Source organism: Vicugna pacos, chromosome X (genome assembly GCF_048564905.1).
Source record: "Vicugna pacos chromosome X, VicPac4, whole genome shotgun sequence".
Classification (NCBI taxonomy): Eukaryota; Metazoa; Chordata; class Mammalia; order Artiodactyla; family Camelidae; genus Vicugna; species Vicugna pacos.
In genome coordinates, this window is record NC_133023.1 from 22,837,632 (window position 1) to 22,858,576 (window position 20,945).

At 42.8% G+C, this 20,945-nt stretch overlaps 1 protein-coding gene across 5 annotated transcripts in view; it reads left to right on the forward strand.

Moving 5' to 3' along the window:
• The window catches only part of LOC102534020 (melanoma-associated antigen B3-like), an 85,737-nt gene extending 65,214 nt beyond the window's left edge, over positions 1-20,523 (forward strand). The window contains exons 1-2 of one of the 5 annotated variants that reach the window (XM_072955716.1): positions 1,157-1,189; positions 18,906-20,523. In XM_072955716.1, the coding sequence (XP_072811817.1) occupies positions 18,935-19,975 (1,041 nt within the window). In that variant the 5' untranslated portion in view covers positions 1,157-1,189; positions 18,906-18,934 and the 3' untranslated portion in view covers positions 19,976-20,523. Of the gene's footprint in view, positions 1-1,156; positions 1,190-16,847; positions 16,912-17,517; positions 17,603-18,905 lie in introns of those variants that run through there. The other 4 variants (XM_072955715.1, XM_031673255.2, XM_072955714.1 and 1 more) reach the window with 4 other exon arrangements.
• The last annotated feature ends 422 nt before the right edge of the window (positions 20,524-20,945 follow it).

Sequence of the window (20,945 nt, forward strand, 5' to 3'; positions counted from 1 at the left end):
TCCTGGGAGAGGGACCCATTCTCTGCAAGGTTTGCAGAGCAAACACTGTTCAAGAGCTTCCACAGATGTGGAATTACCTAAGAAGCCTTTAATCCAAAAGACAGAAACCAAGATGAGGGCCCCGTGCAGGAGAAATGTGGAGACCAACACCCCAGAATATAGAGGGGTTCACTGGGACACCAGTCCTGTCTGCTCTCAAACACAAAGGGTCTCAGACTGGGTTGTTAGGCTAAGCATACCCTCACTTATTCTTCAGGCTTCTCAGGGGCATGAGAAACTTGGTCTAAGGGCAGAGTTCTCATGTTGGTAGAGGAAAGAGTATCAGTCTCTCACAGAAATGAAGGAGATAAAGCCAAATGAGGATGATGGCAAACAATAGGATCCCATAAAGTCACGTCCACGTTGGCAGCCAGGTGAGTTCTAGAACAGTCCTGGGTAACACTTTCAGTTCAGGTCCCAGGAAGGTGAGAACTTTGAAGACAGTGGCCTCAGATCAGCAGAGAATGGAGTCCCAGGAAGGGTGCAGAGTCAAAGTGTGTGTACATGGGGAGCACTCAACCCATGACTAAAGGGGCTGCACTCGCCCCTCCTTTTCTGTTAGCCCTGGCCTCCTTAGGCAGGAGCTGGCAGGCTGAAGTGCCCCCTGAATTCTGGCTGGAAGGCTGCAAGGAGATGAGGACCTTGGTTTATAGGCTGGCTCTTCAGCAGAGAGTGGAATCCCAGGCATGACAGTGTCAAAGTAAAAGTCCTGTGTGAAGAATGTAGCAACCAACCACCCACTGACAGATAAATCCTTAGACAGTCCCGCTTCTGCAGTTGGCCCTGGGAGGCCACCGGCAGAGCTTTGGGGCTAAGTTTATCCCTTATTTACTGAGGGGGGATGGTCTCAGGGATTTAAAGTCCTTGGACTAATGCTGAAGGCCTCATGAGGCAGAGAAAGGATACCCAGTACTTAACAGGAGTCAACGTAATGACACTGAGTGACAATGAAAGGATCTCTCCCAGAAAGAAGGGAGCATATAGAGCACTGTCCCTGCTGTCAGACCTGAGGCTATGCCACTTAGGCATGGTGATGTTATAAGTCATACTTACTTCCTCCCAGAGCATCTCATGGAGATGAGGAAGCTCAACAAAGGAGGCAGCGACAGCTCAGCAGAAGGAGGTTTTCCAGATTGTGCCAGGAGCCAAGGTAAGGACCCTGAAGACTGAAAAGGTTACCCACCTCATAACAGTGGGGGCAGAACATATTCCTTCCACTACTGTTAACCTTGGGAAACCATGGACTGTTGCGGCCAGACGAAGCAAACTCCACTTCTTCTAAGGGGTCTCGGGGAATTGGGGGCCTCATTATGAGGGGAGGAGCCTCAAGGCAAGACATGGGATATTTCTAGTTTGTGCCAGGAGTTGGGGTGAGGACAGTGAAGAGTATGAGAACACACACCCCCATATCAGCAGTGGCCAGAGGGAATCTTCTGTGCTGTCAGCCTAGGAGGCCCCAAGCAAAGATGTCAGGCAGAGTGGCCTATCAGTTCCCACCCAGGAGTCACAGGGAAGTGAGGGTTGTGGTCTGAAGGTGGTGGTCCCATGTCAACAGAGGGAGGAATCTTAGGCCTGCCTGAAAATCAAATTTAGGACCCTGACTTGGGACCCTGAGTGGGACCATCTGTCATAGGGCCTCAACCGACCTGCCACAGCTTTCATTCTTGTGAGATCACGGGCAGATGTGGCCTGATAAAGCCACCCTTATTTCCCCTTGTTGGGTCACAGGGAGGTGTGGGTCTTACTATGAGGAAATAGGCCTCAAGTCAAGAAGGAGGGGAACCCCAGGCCCTGCCAGAAGTTAAATTGGAGAGCCTGAGTAAAGGCTGAGGGGTCTACCCATCCCTGAATAGAGGAAACAAAAGAGAGTCATGCCCTACCCTTTGATAGCAGCTCTAGAAAGCTCAGGGCAGGGCTCTCAGGCGAGGCTCTCCTCATTTCTTTATGTCAGGTCTAAGGGAGGTAAAATCCACCAGTCATGTGAAGGGAGGGGTGTGCTTCACAGTTACCTTACTTGCGCCGTCAGTCCTACCAGGCAGGGTGCATCAGCCTGCCTCGCAGATAAAGAGCCTGAGGCTCACTCACAAAGTTTAATAACATGACAGAGTTCCCATGGCCGGTAAGTGACATGGATGGAAATAGACCCATAATTTGAGTTAGTCTAATGCCTGCACTCTTTCACTCCTCTAAGCCTGCACTGACCTTGTGTCCCTTAACTCTTTTTTCTCATTTCTGGGAAATGTGTCTCAAGCAATAAGGACTCTGTGGTCAAACTACTGAATTGTAATTCATAGCAAAATGAAGGTGAGGTATGTATAGGGGAAAAAGAGGTAGTATTTGCTGAAAATAGGATCATCTACATATGTGACTTCAGATAAGCTTAAAAGATCAGGGACTCAAAAAATCATCTGTCTCAGCCATTTCTTTATAAAAAATAAACCTATCAGAACAGAAGTTACTTGAAAACTAAAGTCTGGCTGGGGAAGAGAAGGACTAGATTGATATGTTCTATTTCTCTTCCAGCCCACTACCTGGGCCCCCTTAACTTGTGCTGTGGATTTCCTATCTGACATCACTCCTAGGACAGGGACTCATTCTCTGCAAGGTTTAGAGTAGGGAAACTGCTCCAGAGTTTTCAGAGATGTGGCATTTCCTAAGAACCCTTTGATCAAAGTGACAAGGGCCTATATGAGGACACCTGTGGATCAGGACTGGGGAAAGCAACATTCCAGCATATTGGGTGTTTCAAAGACACCAGCCCCCCCCCCGCCCCCCGCCTACTCTCAGACCTAGAAAGCTCCAGGCTGAGATTTCGGGCTGAGCATCTCCTCACTTTTTTTGTCGCAATTGTTAGAGACTTGAGAGCTTTGGAGGGCAATCTTGGGTCAGTAGGAGTTGTCAGATGTAAATGTGAGGCCCCTTAAAAAGAAATGAAGGAAGCACCCACTCATGACACTGGGGTCCTGGGGAGTCCAGTTCCTGTTGTCAGCCCTTGGAGGTCCTGAATCCCATCCCAGGATGAAGTATAAAGAGGCTTTGAGAAATGAGAAAGAGAGACCCCGAGCCAGAGTTGCAGCCAAGCCTGGCACTACAGCCATGGCCAGTGTACGTTCCAGAACCAAGTCCAGCAGGACCTTCCACACCTAGTGAAGTCTAGGGCAGAGCCTTCATTTATGGTTGAAAAGACAGGTCAATATTCTAAGTAGTTGAATGCCAAGTGGAGCCACAGGGAACATGTTGTATGTCTTCTTTTCTTGCTCTACTTGAGTAAGTCTGAGATTTATCTTCTTCTGTTTGGGGGTTTCTTTTTGCTACTCCTAAAATACTGTTCCTTGTAATTGAAGATTTATTTGACTTCGGTATCTGTGTTTATGAATAGTGTATATCACACATTTATTGCTGCTTTTCAGTATAAGTATAAAAGTCTTAATATTTTGTACAACAAATCAAAACTGCTTGAATTTCTTTTTGTGGTCCAGAAAAAGATAACATGTCAGGTGTATTGGGATTTTCTTGCAGAAAAAGATTGTTGGTATCAAGAAATAAAGGATCTTGGTTGAGTGGCATTGGCAAGATGGTGGAATAGGAATTCTCAGCACTTGTTTCTCCACAGAAACACAAGTTTTAAAATGATATGAGTAACAAAATGTAACAGATCCGGAATCCAGTTAAGAAGTTTCAGTATCCCAGACGTGCATAAAACCTAGATTAACTGCACTTGAAATGGGTAAGAAGAGCAATTTGACTTTATTGGGATCACCCCCTCCCTATAGCTGACACAGCTCAGCACCAAGAGAGATTGTGACCTCTCTGGGGAGAGAGAGAGAGTGAGGTGGATGTTCCAGGTCCCTGGGCAACTGTTAGAACTCATAAATGTATTCAGTAAAGTTGCAGGATACAAAATCAACACACACAAACATTAGCTGTGTTTCTAAACACTAACAACTATCTGAGAGAGAAATTAAGAAAACAGTTCTGTTTAAAATATGTCAAAAATAATAAGATACTTAAGAATAAATTTAACCAAGGAGGTGAAAGATCTGTACACTGAAAACAACAAGACATTGATGGAAGAAATTGAAAAAGACACAAATAAAAGGGAAGATACCCCAAGGGCATGGATTGGAAGAATTAATATTGTTAAAATATTTACACTACCCAAAGTGATCTGTAGATCCAGTGCAATACCTATCATAATTCCAATGGAATTTTTCACAGAAATAGAAATAAATTCTAAAATTCACTTCAAACTACAAAGGACCTTGAATAGACAAAGTGATCTTGAGAAAGAAGAGCCAAGATGGAAGCATCACACTTCTTGACTTTGAACTATATTACAAAACACTGTGATACCAGCATAAAAACATCGACACACAGATCAATGAAACAGAATAGAGTCCAGAAATAAACCCTTGCATATATGGTCAAATAATCTTTGACAAATGCTCAAAGAATACACAATGGAGAAAGGATAGTGTCCTCAACAAATAGTGTTGAGAAAACTGAATAACTACATGGAAAAGAATTAAACTGGATGCTTATCTTACATTATAGTCAAAAAATAATGCAAAGTGGATTAAAGACTTAAAAATGAGATCAGAAATCATAAAACTCCTAGAAGAAAACATGGGGAAAAACTCCTTGACATTGGTCTTGGCGATGCTTTTTTGTTTTAATTTGACAACAGAAAGACAAGAAAAGTGAAAATGAATAAGTGGGAGTACATCAAATTAAAAAGATCCTGTACAGCAATGGAAACAATTAACAAAATGAAAAGACAACCTGTGGAATAGGAGAAAATGTTTACAAACCATATATCTGATAAGAAGCTAGTATCCAAATTACATAAGGAACTCACACAACTCAATAGCAAACAAATTAATTTAAAAAAATAGCTCAGTTAAACTGAGCAAAGAATCTGAGTAGTTTTCCAAAGAAGACATACAAATGGTCTACAGGTATATGAAAAGGTGCTCAGCATAACTGATCCTCAGAGAAATGCAAATAAACACCACAGTAAGATATCACCTGACACATGTTGGGATAGCTATGATCAAAAAGATAAGTGACAACAAGCGTTGGCAAGGGTGTTGAAGTAAGAAAGAGACTTTTTGTACACTGTTGGTGGGAATATAAATTGCCACAGCCATCATGGAAAAGCATGGAGAGTCCTTAGAAAAGTGAAAGGAGAGCTACCACATGGTTTAGCAATCCCACTTCTGAATATACAGTTGACCCTTGCACAACACAAGTTTGAACTGCGCCATCCACTTATATATGGATTTTTTTCAATAAATATATTGTAAAACTTTTTGATGATTTGGAGCAACTTGAAAAAACCCGGAGATGAACTACATAGCCTAGGAATATCCAAAAAAAATTAAGAAAAAGTGAGGTTATATCATGAATGCATAAATTATATGTAGATACTAGTCTATTTTATTATTTCCTACCATAAAATATACACAAATCTATTATAAAAAGGTAAAATTTATCCAAACTTATGCACATACATTTACAGACCATGCAAAGCACCATTCACATATGAGAGAAGTGTAAACAAATGTAAAGATACAGTATTAAATTATAACTGCTTGGTACATACTGTCCTACTGTAATAATTTCATAGCCAACTCCTGTTGCTTTTGCAGTGAGTTTTAATATCAGCTTAAGACTACCATTATCTCCACATGAGCAGTCCGTTTCTCTAGTAAATTGTGTATCTCAGTAAAAAGGGATCTCTCGTTCTCAAGTATTTCTCATCGTGTTTAGTACCATACTGTAAATCCTGAATAACACCATGGACCCCATACAAAGTGCCACTAGTGATGCTGGAAGTGCTCCCAAGAAGCAGAGAAAAGTCATGACATTACAAGAAAAAGTTGAATTGCTTAATATGCAGCTGGGGTTGCCACTGTTTCAAAATGAATGAATCCAGCATAAGGACCATTATTTTAAAAAGAAAAGGAAATTCATGAAGGTGTAGCTGCAGCTACACCAGCAGGTATGAAAACTTTGCACTTTTTGTGAAATTTAACTTCAGTATTAAAAATATAGCTTTTATGTAAGTGCAGGATTTCTGTAAGAAAGGCATACCTATAGACTCTAATATGATTTTAAAAAAAGCAAAGTCACTATATGACAACCTAAAGCAAAAAGAAGTTGAAGGATCTAAACTGGAGAATTTAATGCCAGCAAAGGATGGTTTGATAATTTTAGAAAGAGGTTTGTCTTAAAAATGCCACAATAACAAGAGAATCAGCTTCTGCCAACCAAGAGACGCAGATGAGTTTCCAGGCGTCATTAAGAAAATCACTGAGGAGAAAGGATGTCTGCCTGAACAGATTTTTAATGCAGATGAAAGTGCCCTATTCCGGGGGAAAAATGCCACAAAGGACGTGTGTTGGTAAGGAAGAGAAGCGAGCACCAGGATATAAGGCAGGAAGGGATAGGCTAACTACTGTTTTGTGCAAATGCAGTGGAATTTATGATCAGGTCTGCCCTTATCTATAAAGCTGCTAACCTTGGAGGATTGAAGGGAAAAGATAAACACCAGCTGCTAGTCTTCATTGTACAATAAGAAGGCCTAGGCAACAAGAACCCTTTTTTCATACTGGTTTCATCAATGCTTTGTCCCTGAAGTCAGAAGTGCTTTGTCAGCAAAGGGCTTCCTGTTAAAATTCTTTTGGTGTTTGGCAATGCCTCTGGCCACTCAGAACCCCATGAGTTCAACACAGGAGGCGTCAAAGTGGTCTACTTGCCCCAAGCACAACATCTCTAATTCAGCCTGTAGGTTGGAGGGGCAGTCATAAGGACCTTTAAGGCTCATTATGCACCGTATTCTATGGAAAGGATTGGTAACACTATGGAAAAGAACCCCTACAGAGAGCACATCATAAAAGTCTGGAAAGATTGCACCACTGGAACGATTGCACCATCCTTGTTACAGAAAAAGCCATCAATCCTGAAACAATAAACTGAAGAAAACTGTGTCCAGATGTTGTGTGTGATTTCATAGGATTTATGAGAGAGCCAATCAAGGACATCATAAAAGAGACTGTGGATATGGCCAAGAAAAAAAAGAGGTGGAGGGTGAAACATTCCAAGATATGGATCTTGGAGAACTTCAGGAGCTAATAGACACCACACCGGTGGAATTAACAGAAGATGACTTGATGGAAATGAGTGCTTCCCAGCTAGTGCCAGACGATGAGGAAGAAGATGTAGAAGAAGCAGTGCCAGAAAACAAATTGACATTAGACAGTCTGGCAGAAGGGTCTGATTATTCAAGACTGCTTTTGATTATTTTTATGACATGGACCTTCTATGACATAGGCACTGAAACTAAAGCAAGTGGTAGAAAAAGAATTGGTACTACATAGAAACCTATTTAGAGAAATGAAAAAACAAAAATATCACACAGAAATTACAATGTATTTCCATAAAGTTATACCAGGTGTGCCTGTGGCCTCCTCTAACCCCCACATTGTTCAAGGGTCAACTGTATATCTAAATGAAATGAAATTAGTATTTCAGAGAGATATCTTCATTCCTATGTTCATAGCACCATTATTTACATTATCCAAGATATGGAAACAACCCAAACGTCGATCAACAGATAAATGGAGAAAGAAAATGTGGCATATACATACAATAGAATATTATTTAGCCTTAAAAATTAAAGAAATCTTGTCATATAGGACAACATGGATGAACCTAGGGGACATTATTCTAAATGAAGTAAGTCACAGAAGGACAAAAAACTGCATGATTCCACTTATATGAGGTATTTAAAATAGTCAAATACAGAAACACAGAGGGACTGAGGGAGGGAAAAATGGAGAGTTGCTGTTCACCTGGTATAAAGTTTCAGTTATGCAAGATGAATGAATTCTAGAGATCTGCTGTGCAACATTGTGCCTATATTAAACAATACTATATTGTGCAGCTAAAAATTGTGAAGAGAGTAGATCCTGTGTTATCACCTCAACAACAATTAAAAAGTTGATTGTCTTGCTCTCTCCCCAAGTTGACTAAACTGATTAAGTATACACATTTAGAAAAGAGAGCTCTTTTATACCGTTAGTGGAAATGTAAATTGGTTTAACCATTATGGAAAATGGTATTGAGGTTCCTCAAAATAAATAAAAATTAAACTGCCATGTGATTCAGCAGTCCCACTTCTGGGTATCCAAAGGAATTGAAATCAGGATCTCCAAGAGATATCTGTGTTCCCATGTTCATTGCAGTATTATTCACAATAGCCAAGACATGGAAGCAGCCTAAATGTCCACTGATGGACAACTGGATAAAGAAAATACAGTATATACATACAACAGAGTATTATTCAGCCTCAAAAAGAAGGAAATCTTGTCATTTGCAACAACAGCAATGAACCTAGAGGACATTATGCTCAGTGAAATAAGCTAGACACAGAAGACAAATACAGATACCACTTAAATGAGGAATCTAAAATAGTCAAACTGATAGAAGCAGAGTAGAATGGTGGCTGCCAGGGGCTGGGGAGAGGGGAAATGGGGAATTACTTGTCAAAGGGCACAAATTTTCAGTTATCTAAGGTGAATAATTCTTAGTGGTGTACTGTATAGTATAGAGTCTACAGTTAACAATTCTATATGTGATACTTAAAGATTTGCTGAGAGGTTACATGTTATAAGTGTTCTTGCCCCTCCCCAATAAATAAGTAAGTAAGTAAGTAAGTAAGTAAATAAATAAATAAATAAATAAATAAATAAATAAGGCAGGAGGAAACTTTTGGAGGTAACAGATATGTTTATGGCATAGAGTGTAGTGATGGTTCAAGAGTGTATACTTACCTCCAAACTCATCAAGTTGTATACATTAAATGTGTACGGCTTTTTGTATGTCAATCATACCTCAATAAGGTGGTTTCAAAGTAAGAGTAGATATTTTGTCTTATTTGGGGATGTAGTCTGAGCATAGTACATAGTATACAGTGTATAAATATTTGATCAATAAAGGCCAAAAGAAAGAGTGTAAATAAGGAAAGGACTGTCAATTTTTGTTTTACCTAATTCTTTCTCATTTTTTTCTTGTAAACATAAAAGTTACATACCTGGATTTGCTTAGATTATTCAGTAATGTAAGATAAATTATATTCTAATGGATTAGACCACATGCTACTCTCTTGTTTATTTCCCAGTCATTGATTGGGAATGAACTCTTTGGAAAGCTTCATATTAGTACTGTGAATGCTTCCACCCCCCGCCCCCCAACAAAAAACCCAAAACAACAACTATAAAGACAAGATTTAGCCCCTGCACATTGAATTTTAGAGTTTAGGAGCTGTTATTATATAAAAAGATGGTGAGATACTACCTATGACTTACAGAACAAGTAAAAAGTAGGGGTAAAGAGGGGAGGCAGTTGGAGTTCAAAGCAATCAGATGTAAATGGCCTGAGGCAAGGCAATTAGGGGCCTTAGGAAAATGCAGATACTTCAGTGAGAGGTTGCTTGGTGGGCTCGATGAGGCTATGGGAGCAGAGAACAGGGCCAGACCCTCAGATGGAGGGCCTCAGAGAATCCAGAATCCACTGGTCTGGCAATCTTTACCCTGGGTTGGGGGAGCCAGAGATCTCTCCATTAAAAGGGTACTCAATTATTTTATCTTGTGTGTATTTTGACGACTTCTAGGTAAGTTCTAGATTTTTGTTGGTGGTTAAGTAACTGAAAATAATGGCAATTTAGATGAAAGGGTAGCTGGGAGACAAGATATTGGCCATCAACAAATTTCTAAGAACTTTGAGTTATCTCCAACTGGGAAAGTCCCTCCCACAAGTTCATTATATATTATGTCCTCTGATGTAGACATTACATGATTGTCCTTGCTAGGCAGCATTTTGATAAACTGCAGGGGTTTTTTTGTCTTGAAATTTGGTACTGAGTTCAAGTTCACAGGGCTAGTGAACAGCACATAAGGGCTAGAGAACAGCACTTAAACTGGTTTTGCCTCCTTAAATAGGTTTTTGATTAATCAAACCTTGAGTTATTTTTCGAGACTGTACTATGCATGTGCGAGAAGGAACCTATGTCTCCAGGATGACTCCAGAACCGAGAAACTTCATTCTGCAGAACTCAAATAATAGAAATGTTGCCACCAGAGCCCTTTACAAAGTAGCATTCCTTCAATGAGGAAAATCTGGCTTCCAGCAGCATGGGTAGCTTATATGGACTAATTCCAGACTAGCCAATCAGCTTCCAAGTTTGAAATTCCCCTAACCCCTTTCAGTAAGCACTTTTCCCCCAACCTGGTGTAGTATTGGCTTCTGTAGGTGTCAGGCAGTGAGCCCTTGCTCAGTAACAGTTTTGGGGACCCAGATGAGGTTGAGGTCTTGTGACCACTTGCCTGAGACGCTGGAGCCCCCGGCAGTGTGGGCCCTAGCCACCGACCCTGAGTGGCGCCTAGACTGAATTTGTCTAGAGCCGGTGGTCGGGTTGTTGCTTCTCCATCATGGCACACCAGGCTCCTTGGGCTGCTTTAACTTGTGAGAGAAGAAACAGCTCCTGCATCAGACGTCTTTTGGGTGAGTAACCTCATTAAAACATGCCTATACCTAAATTGTCTAATAACCTCATCAGGATCATGGGTTAGAGTCCTAACCTAAGAGAGACAACACCAGATGTTACAGCTGATGCGGTACTCAAAGGATTGGGTTAGAGTCGCATACCTTGTGTTAAAGTCCCAAGCCTTTGGATTTCTTTGTTTGCCTATGTTTGTCTATGTCTATAATATTTGTTAGGACTGGCTAATAGGAGTTGGCTCTTGGGTGACTATAGCAAAACTTTATTAAACCTGATATTAATGAGGGGCCTCTGACTTGGGAGAGATAAGACATTGCTCCAGGACTGGAAACCTTGCCTTATGGATGTGATGGGATTTTTCACCTGTGCCAAATATGATTGCCTGGAGGTATTGTTACATGTGTGTGTTCTTAATGAAACTAGGTGTGATGACCTTGTTGGGGTGAGACGGTAAAGGAAAAATCAGGGAACGTAAAGCAGGAAAATGTTCCACCTGGGAAGAACACACCCCACTCCAGGGTTAAAGGAGTTTTATATATAACTGTACACATTGTGATCTTTCTGAGAATTTTAACCCTCTTCTGTATGCGCCAGACTAGCAGGGGGTTAGTGCTGAGTTGCTTTTAAGTGTGTATATATACAGTGTTAAAAAGGAAAGTTTGCCAGGAGGAACAAATATTGGTGGTGGTGCTAAAGGTCATGGGCTATATAGAGGCCTTGGCCTGGAAGTTATTCCACCTGGAAGTTGCCCTGACGTCTAGATGAGCTTGTCTGTGATTTCTTCTGGGAGGTAAAATGTTTCAGTCATTGATCAGAAAGATTAAACCCCAACATGCTCAGAAAGGAAGTGAGGACTTGGGTATTTCAACCTGTATATTCCTGAATTTCTCTCTGAAACTCAGCTCTAAGACCACTTCTTGCTTTGCTTCCTTCAGAGTGATACAATCGCCTCTTTCACCCTCCTTTTCATTGGGAAAATTTTTCAAGATAGTGAGTGAGACAGAGCCTGAATTTTGATAGGCCCCTCTGTGATAGGCAAGCTTGCCTTCAGCAGGTAGGGGAAGAACTATTAGGAGCTTCTGACCAAATGGGCTACAGTCCTGGAACCGCTGGGTCAGATTCCTTGGCAGCTGGGTATCTTGTGTGCCTCTCAAGCTACAGTTTGTGACACTCATCTCTAATGGAAAGCTTTCCAGTGTTTCCTAAGTAAACCCTCACATCCAAGCTGGTCATCTTTGAGGCTGTCCATTCTCCTCAGTGGCTTGTCCAGGGAATTCTTACAGCCAAGTCTTTACAGAAACCAAACTAGGAGATGGAATTGGTTCCTAAATTGAGGGTGCAAGTCTCTAGTGTGCCCAGGTGCTTCCTACAAAGGAACAAAGTGTGCTCTAAGCCATGGATTGGCAAACCCTGGTGCTTTTCTTCATCTCCCATGAATGCCAGGGTTTTCCAGGTGCAGCTAACATTTCTGCATCACTCAGACCTCGAGTTTTTGATAAGACCACTGGTTGATGTTGGGCCTAATCCATGAAGTCTGGGAAGACGCAGCCAGCATTTGCTAAAGGCAGTTGTTCCAGGCTTCTCAGTGTTTTGTTTTGTTTTGTCTTGTTTTTTGGCTAAGAAGTTAACTATTTTGAGGAAACTAGTCAGCCAACTGTAGAGCTCAGTTTAGGCTAAGAAGCCAGGAAGACCCAAGTCAGCTGACCTGTTAGGAGTAAAACTCTATCCTGGGGCCCAAATTCTAAATTTAAAGCAATAGTCTTTAAAGAGGCATGCTAAGAAAATTACAAAGCCTCTGATAGCCACCTTTCTTAAAAGCCAATAAATTTAACCTTGTCAGTCCTCACATAATACTCCAATCCTGCTGGTAAAAACAGTTGGAACCAGAGATTATCATTTTGATAGGATTTGAGAGCCATTAACCAAATTGTGGAGGATGTATATCAAGTGGTGCTAAATCCTTGTAGTTTGCTTACAAGTTTATCTGGAGACTTGGACTAGTGTATGATTCTGTACTTAAAAGGTGCTTTTTACTGCATATCCCTAATTCCTGATTACCAGGAGCTGGTTGCTTTTGAATGGGACGATCTGGAGACTAACATAAAATGACAGTATTGCAGGATGGTACTCCCACAAGGACTTAAGAATGCCCCCACCATCTCTGGGGAAGCCTTAGCCAAGGACTTAAGAGATTTCCAATTAAATGAGGGAGTCTTAATATGATATACTAATTGCTCGTAAAACCCAGGAAGTTTCAGACCAAAATAAAATCCTTAATTTAAGCTTTCTGACAGACAGGGGATATAAAGTCTGCAAGGAAAAGGTACAAATTTCTCTGCCAACTGTAAAATATCTAGGATTTGAGTTTCAAAAGGACAAACTTATTTGAATGTAGTTTGGTGCAGCCATTACAGAAAACAGTATGGAGATTCCTAAAAAACTAAAATAGACTTAACCTATGATCTAGCAATCCTGCTCCTGAGCATATATCCAGAGAAAACTATAATTTGAGAAGACACATGCACCCCAATATTCACAGCAGCACTATTTACAATAGCCAAGACATGGAAACAACCTAAATGTCCATCGACAGATGACTGGATAAAGGAGTGGTGGTATATTTATACAATAAAATTTTACTCAGCCATAAAAAAGAATGAAGTAATACCATTAACAGCAACATGGATGGACCTAGAGATTATCATATTGAGTGAAGTAAGTCAGACAGATAAAGACACATACCATATATGTGGAATCACTTATATGTGAAATCTAAAAAAAAAAATGATACAAATTCTGTTTACAAACCAAGTCACAGACATAGAAAACAAACTATTGTTACCAAAGTGGAAAGGGCAGAGAGGGATAAATTAGGGGTTAGGGATTAACAGACACACATTATTATATATATAGATAACAACAAGGACCTGCTGTAAAGCACAGGAAACTATATTCAATTTCTTGTAATAATGTAAAATGGAAAAGAATCTGAAAAAAATATATATGTATGTATATGCATAACTGAATCAGTTTGCTGTACACCTGAAACTGACATTGTAAATCAAATACACTTCAATAACAAAAAAAGGATGCCTCATTTTGTGTTGCCTCTTTCAATTCAAAGTGACAACTGAGGAGCTTTCATAGCCATGGTAATTCAAGGGGTGTCTAAGGCCCTTGGAATACAGTAGAATTATGTGCTTCATGGAGACCTCAGTCTACAGGAAAGACTGAAAAGATGAGTCAGACCATAAAGACAATCACTAAAATGTCAAGAAAGCAACTTCAGATAAAGTCTTACCAGTTGCCCTGCTTAGGAAAGAGTAGCCCCTAGAATCAAGCTCCAGTTGGGCCCTTATGAAATGTTACATGAGGCCCTTCCTTAAGACTGAGTGCTAACTGCAGTCTTAAAATATCATACTGTGAAAGAATTAGATACTATAATATGCTTATATGGATTGCCAAAGGAATGAGGTCTGTTTTTGAAGGACTGTTAAAATTGAGTCCTAGTTGTGTGTATTTTAGTGTTAATCCTTTTACTCCAACAAATTTTGTCCATATTGTTTGTCTCTTTATATTTAAAAGGCCTACCCCACTCGCATGATGATAGCCCAAGACTTAAGAGTTCAAGGTTGGACTCAGTGTTTACGATTAAATACAAACAATTTTATTCCTCTTTTAAAAAATCACTCCCTCTAATCAGCATGAAGCAGCTAGAGCAGTCATCTCCCTATTTCCCTCAAGATGGAGGAATGTACCAAAAAAGGCGGGGGGATTGAAAAGGCATGTAAAACACTGAGCAGCTTAAACTGGTTTTGGTTTTGCCTCCTTAAAATAGGTTGTTGATTAATCAAACCATGAGTTATTTTTAGAGACAATACTGTACACATGCGAGCAGGAACCCATGTTTCCAGGATGACCCCAGAACTAAGAATCTTCCGTCTGTGGAACTCAAAGAATAGAAATGTTGCCATGGGAGATCCTTATTAAGTGAAATCCTTCACTTAGTAAAGTCTGGCTTCCAGTGGCATGAATATCTTATGTGAACTAATTCAAGACTGGCCAATTAGCCTTCAAGTTTGAAATTCCCCTAAAACCCTTAAATTTTACCCTGAACCCTGGATTTGAGGAGACAGATGTGAGAGCCCTGCCTCCTTGCCAATCTACCTTGCCATAAAGTTCCTATCTCTAAAGTCAGTGCCATTGTATTGGCTTCTATGTGTGGCAGGCAGTGAGCCCTTGCTCAATAATGCTAGCAAATCACAGGCCTGGAACTATACTCCTGGTCTGAATTTCTCTAGATCCCATACTGTTCTACTCCTCTTTACCTAAAGCAGAGCTCTTGTTCTGTAATATTCAAATGTGTCTTAGGTTAAAAATAATGACTCTGTGCCCAAAGAACTGGGTTGCAGTATATCCTAAGCATTGAACAATACCTCAGTAAATGAAAGTTATGAATAAGGAGAAATAATAATATTCAGTGATAGTATGATCAGTTCTATATACTGTGTCAAATGACCTCAATCAGGGAATCACAAAACCATCCTGGACAGCTCCTTTCCTTTAGAAGTGCAGGCATACTTCGGATACAGTGGGTTAGGTTCCCGACCACTTTTATAAAGCAAATATTGCAATAAAGTACGTTACACAAATTTTTTTGTTTGCCAATGCTTATAAAAGTTGTTAATCCTATTGTACATTTACTAAACAATACCTTAAATAAACAATGTATTCATCTTAATTTAAAAATATAGAACAATTACAATAGTAACAAAGATAACTGATCACAGTTAACTGATGACACCATAACAAATACAATAATGAAAAATTTTGAAATATTTCAAGAATTAACAAAATGTGGCACGGGGACCTGAAGTGAGCAAACGGTGTTGGGGAAATGTACCCACATACACATTCAATGCAGGGTTGCCACAAATGTTCAATTTGTAATAAAACATACTATGTGTCAAGTATGATGAAGTGAAATACAATAAAACAAGGTCTGCCTGTAAATCAAAACAAGTCACATAAGAGGGTAACTCTGGCTATTGAAAAGGACAGATCAGTGTTATTTTTCTCTGGGAGTCCACCCCTATCCTGGACCCCTTGCATCATGTTGTAGGTTCCCCATTTCACATTGAGTATGGGACAGGAAACTGTAAGGTTTGCATTAGGGACACTGCTCAAGAGTTTGCAGGGGTGTGACAGTCCCCAGGAACCTTTTAATCCAAGAAATAGACAAAATGAGGACCCCTATGAATGAGGACTGGAAGAGACAACCACTCCAAAATATAAGGTCATTCAGAGACCTGCCCAAGCTTGCTTGGAGGCCTACAATGCCCAAGCAGGGAAGTCAGATTGGGCATCCCCTCTTATATTCCTTACAGTTCTCAGCAAATTCAAAGTCTTGGTCTAAGGAAGAATGGTCTCAGTTCAGTAGAGGGAGAATCTCAAGTTAGATATATGCCAAGTGGAGGACCCCAAGTGAGGAATGTAGGGACCACTGATTCCAGAACAGTCATCTGATTGGTAGAGACTCCACTCTGTCAGTTCTCAGGACCCAAACATCCCTGGCCTAATATGGCTCACTGTAACTTCTACCTCGGAAGTCTCAGGAACAAGTAGACCTTGACTTGAGCAGAATAACTTCTTGTCAGGGAGTGTCCAGTCTCAGGACTGGCCAGGAGCAAGGTGAGGTCCTGGACTGAGGAAAGGGAATAAGACACACTAATGAGTGGGCTTTACAGATCCCTGCCTACCATTCTTAACCACGAGAGGCTTCAGGCTGACATATAAGGCTGAGAAGCCTCATTTCTGCCTGTCAGGTCTCAGTAAGGGAAGGTTTTGTCTAACAGGATGGGCCCCAGTTCTGAAGAGGGAGGAGTCTTGGCCATAACCAGAGTCAAGGTGGGGACCTCAGTGCTAGTGAGAGGAGCTCTCCCCCAAAGAGGGAGGCTCAGAGGGAAGCAACCATCTCCTCAGGGAGAGAGGGTCACAAGCAGGGTGCCCTGACTTCCCCACTAGGGAGTCAGGAGGCGAGGGCTTTGTGAGCTGGAGGACTCGGGTCTGTGGAGGGAGAGCTTCCTGGCTCTGATAGGTGGCGCACGGAGGATCCTGAGGGAGGAGCCTGAGGGACCGCCCACAGAGTCCACAGAGCCCCGCCCCTGCAGTCAGCCCTCAGAGACCGTGCGCCGCACAGCCGTGGCCGGAAGTGGCTCGCTAGTGACTTGCGGGGCTAGGGGGTTAGACAGTTGTGCACAAGGTTTGTTCCGTGGAAGGTGGATTTCGAAGGCTGGTCTGAAGGCAAGGTGAGGGCCTGCATGTGGACCAGAGAGTCCATTACCCACTCCCATAACCCAGGGGGCCCCACAAAGTCCCTTCTCTGTGATCAGCTGTGGAGATTTCCAGCAAAGCTTTTAGGCTAAGTTTTGCCTGGAGAGTCTCAGGGCAGAAGGCTTTGGTCTAAGAGAGTAGCCTCGTTTCTGCAAATGAAGGAAACCTAGGCCCTAACTAAAGTCAAGGGGAGGGTCCTGAATGCTAATGAGGGGTTCTCCCCCTGGTAGAGATGGCAACCGAAAGCAGCACCCTCAGTTCCTGGAGGCTCTGGGCAGAGGTCGTCACAAATAACAGGCCCTGATTTACCCACTAGGAGCTCAAGGAGCTGAATCTTTGTTTGGAGGCTTGTGGACATAGTTCAGGAAAGGAAGGAGTCCCAGGCTCTGATAGACAGGAATCTTGAATGAGGACCTAGGGACCACCGATTCCAGAACACTGGGGTCCCGTCCCATAGAGCCCTGCCCCTGCTGTCAACTCTTAGAGACCCTGTGTACTCGTGGCCGGATATGAGTCATCATGACTTCCGGTTCGAGTTTCCAGGAAGTGAGAACTGTGTGAGGCGAGGCCTCTGGCCAGCGGCGGGTGGATTCCCAGGACTGGTCTGGAGTCAAGGTGAAGAATTTGGTGGAAACTGAGGGGGCCACACAAAGTCTCACTGCTGCTGTAAGCTCTAGGAAGCCCCAGTAGAGCCATCAGACTGAGTTCGGCCTGGAATGTGTTAGGGAAGGGAGGGCCTTGATCTAGGGAGTAACTCCTGTCCTACAAATGGTGGATATGTAGGCCCTTACTGCAGTGAAGGTGAAGGCCTTGAGTATTAATAAGGGAACTTCTCCCCATTTAGGTGAGGTGTCACAGAGCAGCGTCCCTGTACTTACTTCTAGGAGGCTCCAGTTAGGGGTAGTCATATATAGAGGACCCTGACTTTCCCCTCTAGGAACTCAGGGAATTGAGTGCTTTGCTCTGAGGCTGGACTCCCTAGGTTATTGGAGGGACAAGTCCTACTGTCTACCCAGTGTTAAGGTCAGAGACATGAATGAGGACTAGGGGAATACCGACTCTGAAAAAATAGGGTCTCATAAATTCTGCACCTTTTCTCAGAAATCCAGAATGTCTGTTAAGCTGAGGCACTCCCCTCATTACTGTCTGGAGGGTCCCAGAGAGGAAAGGATGTTGGATTAATTGTCCACAGTTTTGCAGAGGGAGGAGACCCAGGGCTTTATAGGAGTTATGGTGAGGACCCTGAATGAACATTGATGATACCCTTCACCCCACTAAAGAGGTGACAATAGAGAGTCCCTCCCCTCCTTGCTTGCAACACTGAGGAGCCCAGGCATGGAAGTCAGGTGTATGTGAACCATCCTTTCTTTTTGATGGCATCAGATTGGTGAGAGCCTTTGTCTGAGAAGAGATGCATCAGATCAGCAGAGGCAGATTTCCCAGGCCCTACCTAGAGCCAAGGGACCTTAAATGAGCACTGGGAACCTCAACGGATACAGGCAGAGTCCCATAGAGCTGTCAGCTGTGGGTGCCCCCTGGCGGGGGTGGTGGGCTAAGATGCCCCTCCACCTCTCCTGAAGGCCTCCCAAGAAGATGAGGAGCTAGATTTGAGGTATAAGTTTAGAGCAGCACAGAACACGGGGCCCAGGCCCTGCCAGAAGTTGATATGATGGTCCTGAGTGTGAACTGGGGGCCCCCGTCCTCCAGAGCAGAGGAGGCTCCACAAGAACTGGACTCGCCCACTGCTACCCTGAGCCTCAGCAAACACTGGGCAGAGCTGGCAGGCTACAGCCTGAGGCTCACTTTAATTATTTCCACAGAGTTCTCAGAGGACAGGGTGATCAGGAGTCCTGTGGGTTCCTAGAGTGCCTGTGCAGAAACCTGCAGAGCGGCCTTCTTAAAGTCAGAGTGGTTGGTACCTCCCTGCTGCAGGTGCTCACACTCCTCATCCTCTCTCCTCTCTGCCCAGATCACCTGCTGTGTCTGACCACAATCACCATGCCTCGGGGTCAGAAAAATACGCTCCGCGCCCGTCAGAAACGCCACCAGGCCCGTGGTGAGACCCAGGGTTTGAGGGGTGCTCAGGCCACTGCAACCAAGGGGGAAGCGTTCTCCTCTTCACCCCCTCCTTTTGGAGCTACTACTCAGAGAAAGCGTGGTGCTGGGTCACGTGGTGCTCCCAAGAGGCCTCAGAGAGCTCTGCCCACCACCACTGTGTCTGCAGGTGTGTCTCGCACAAGATCATGCAAAGGAGCCAACAGCAAAATTGAGAAAAAGCAAAGTGCCTCTCAGGCCCTGCTTTCTGCTGTGCGGTCTCAGAGAGACCCTCTAAGCAATGCAGCGTGCATGTTGGTGCAGTTCCTGTTGCACAGGTATAAAGTGAAAAAGCCCATTGTGAAAGCAGATATGCTGAAGATCATCAGTAAGAAGTACCAAAATCGATTCCTTGAGATCCTCAAAAGAGCCTCTTTCAGCCTGGAGGTGGTATTTGGTGTTGATTTAAAGAAAGTCAACCTTCCCAAGCATTCTTACATCCTTGTCAGCAAGATGGACCTCCCTCACAATGGGACGGTCAGCCCAGGCAAGGGGTTTCCCAAGAGCGGCCTCCTGCTGAATCTCCTGGGCGTGATCTTCATGAAGGGCAACTGCGCCACCGAGGAGGAGGTCTGGAAGTTCCTGAATAAGATGAGAGTCTACGCTGGGAAGAGACACTTCATATTCGGGGAGCCCAAGAAGCTCATCACGGAAGATTTGGTGAAGCTTAAGTATCTGGAGTACCGGCAAGTGCCCAACAGTGATCCAGCTCGCTATGAGTTCCTGTGGGGTCCAAGAGCCCATGCCGAAACCAGCAAGATGAGAGTCCTGGAGTTTCTGGCCAAGATTAATCATACCATCCCCAGTGCCTTCCAGTCTTGGTATGAAGAGGCTTTGAAAGATGAAGAGGAGAGAGTCCAAGCCACAGTTACACTAAAGGCTGACACCAGTGCCGTGGCCAGTGGAAGTTCCAGTGTTATGTCCAGCAGCAACTCCCACCCCTAGTGAAGTTGAGGCAGATTCTGCACTTTGTAGTTGAAGAGAGCAGTTAATGTTCCAAGTAGTGGAGGGCTGTGTGTGACTGAGGGAACACAGTGTATAATCCCTTTGTCTTCCTCTTCTGTATGGGGAATTGGGAGAGATTTGTGTTTTGTTTTGTTTTGTTTTGTTTTTTTGCTCTTTGTCAAATGTTACTCCTAGATGAAGATTTAGCTAGCATCATCATCCAAGTTTCTGAGTTATATCCATCACACATACTGTTGTTTTTCAGGCCTCAGAGTAAGAATTTTGCTGTTTTGTAAAAGAAATTGAGATAACTTCCATCTTACTTAGTAATCTGGTGCAAGATAACATGACATTGCAATGTGCATTTCCTTGAAAATGTGAAAAAAATGTAGCAGTAAAATATGTGGCATCGAGAAATATAGAAAAAGTAATATGCTCACTATTTGGCTTCCTAATCCCTTTCATTTTGTGTTTTAAAAAATTATAAATAAAAGTATGTGCTTGGCTAATTCTAAATGTGGAATTAAATCATAATAAATTAGACCTCACGCTCACAGGCTGATTTATTTCCGAAACATGAATTGAGTATCTGCTCTTAGAAGGCTCCATGCTAGTACTGGGAAAGCTGAGGAAAAGACCGAGCCACTGACCATAAAACTACAGAGACAAGAAGCAGCTGTCATGTAAGGAAAATGGTGATACATACTCTAAGATCAAAAGGACAAATGAAAAGGCAGGATAAGAAAGGAGAGAGGTGATTCCAGATGATAGCATTGGCAGTCAAATGTAAAGTCCCTGATGCAAGGCAGTGGTGGGCTTTGGGAAAATCGGAGTCCTTCAGTGGGAGGTAGTTACGAGTTAGCTGCATGGTGGGCTGGGTGAGGCTGTGATGATCATGAGCGGGGCTGGCTTCTCAGATGGTGGCCCCATAGTTGAAAGACAAAGCCTAGAATGGGAACCTGCCCTTGAC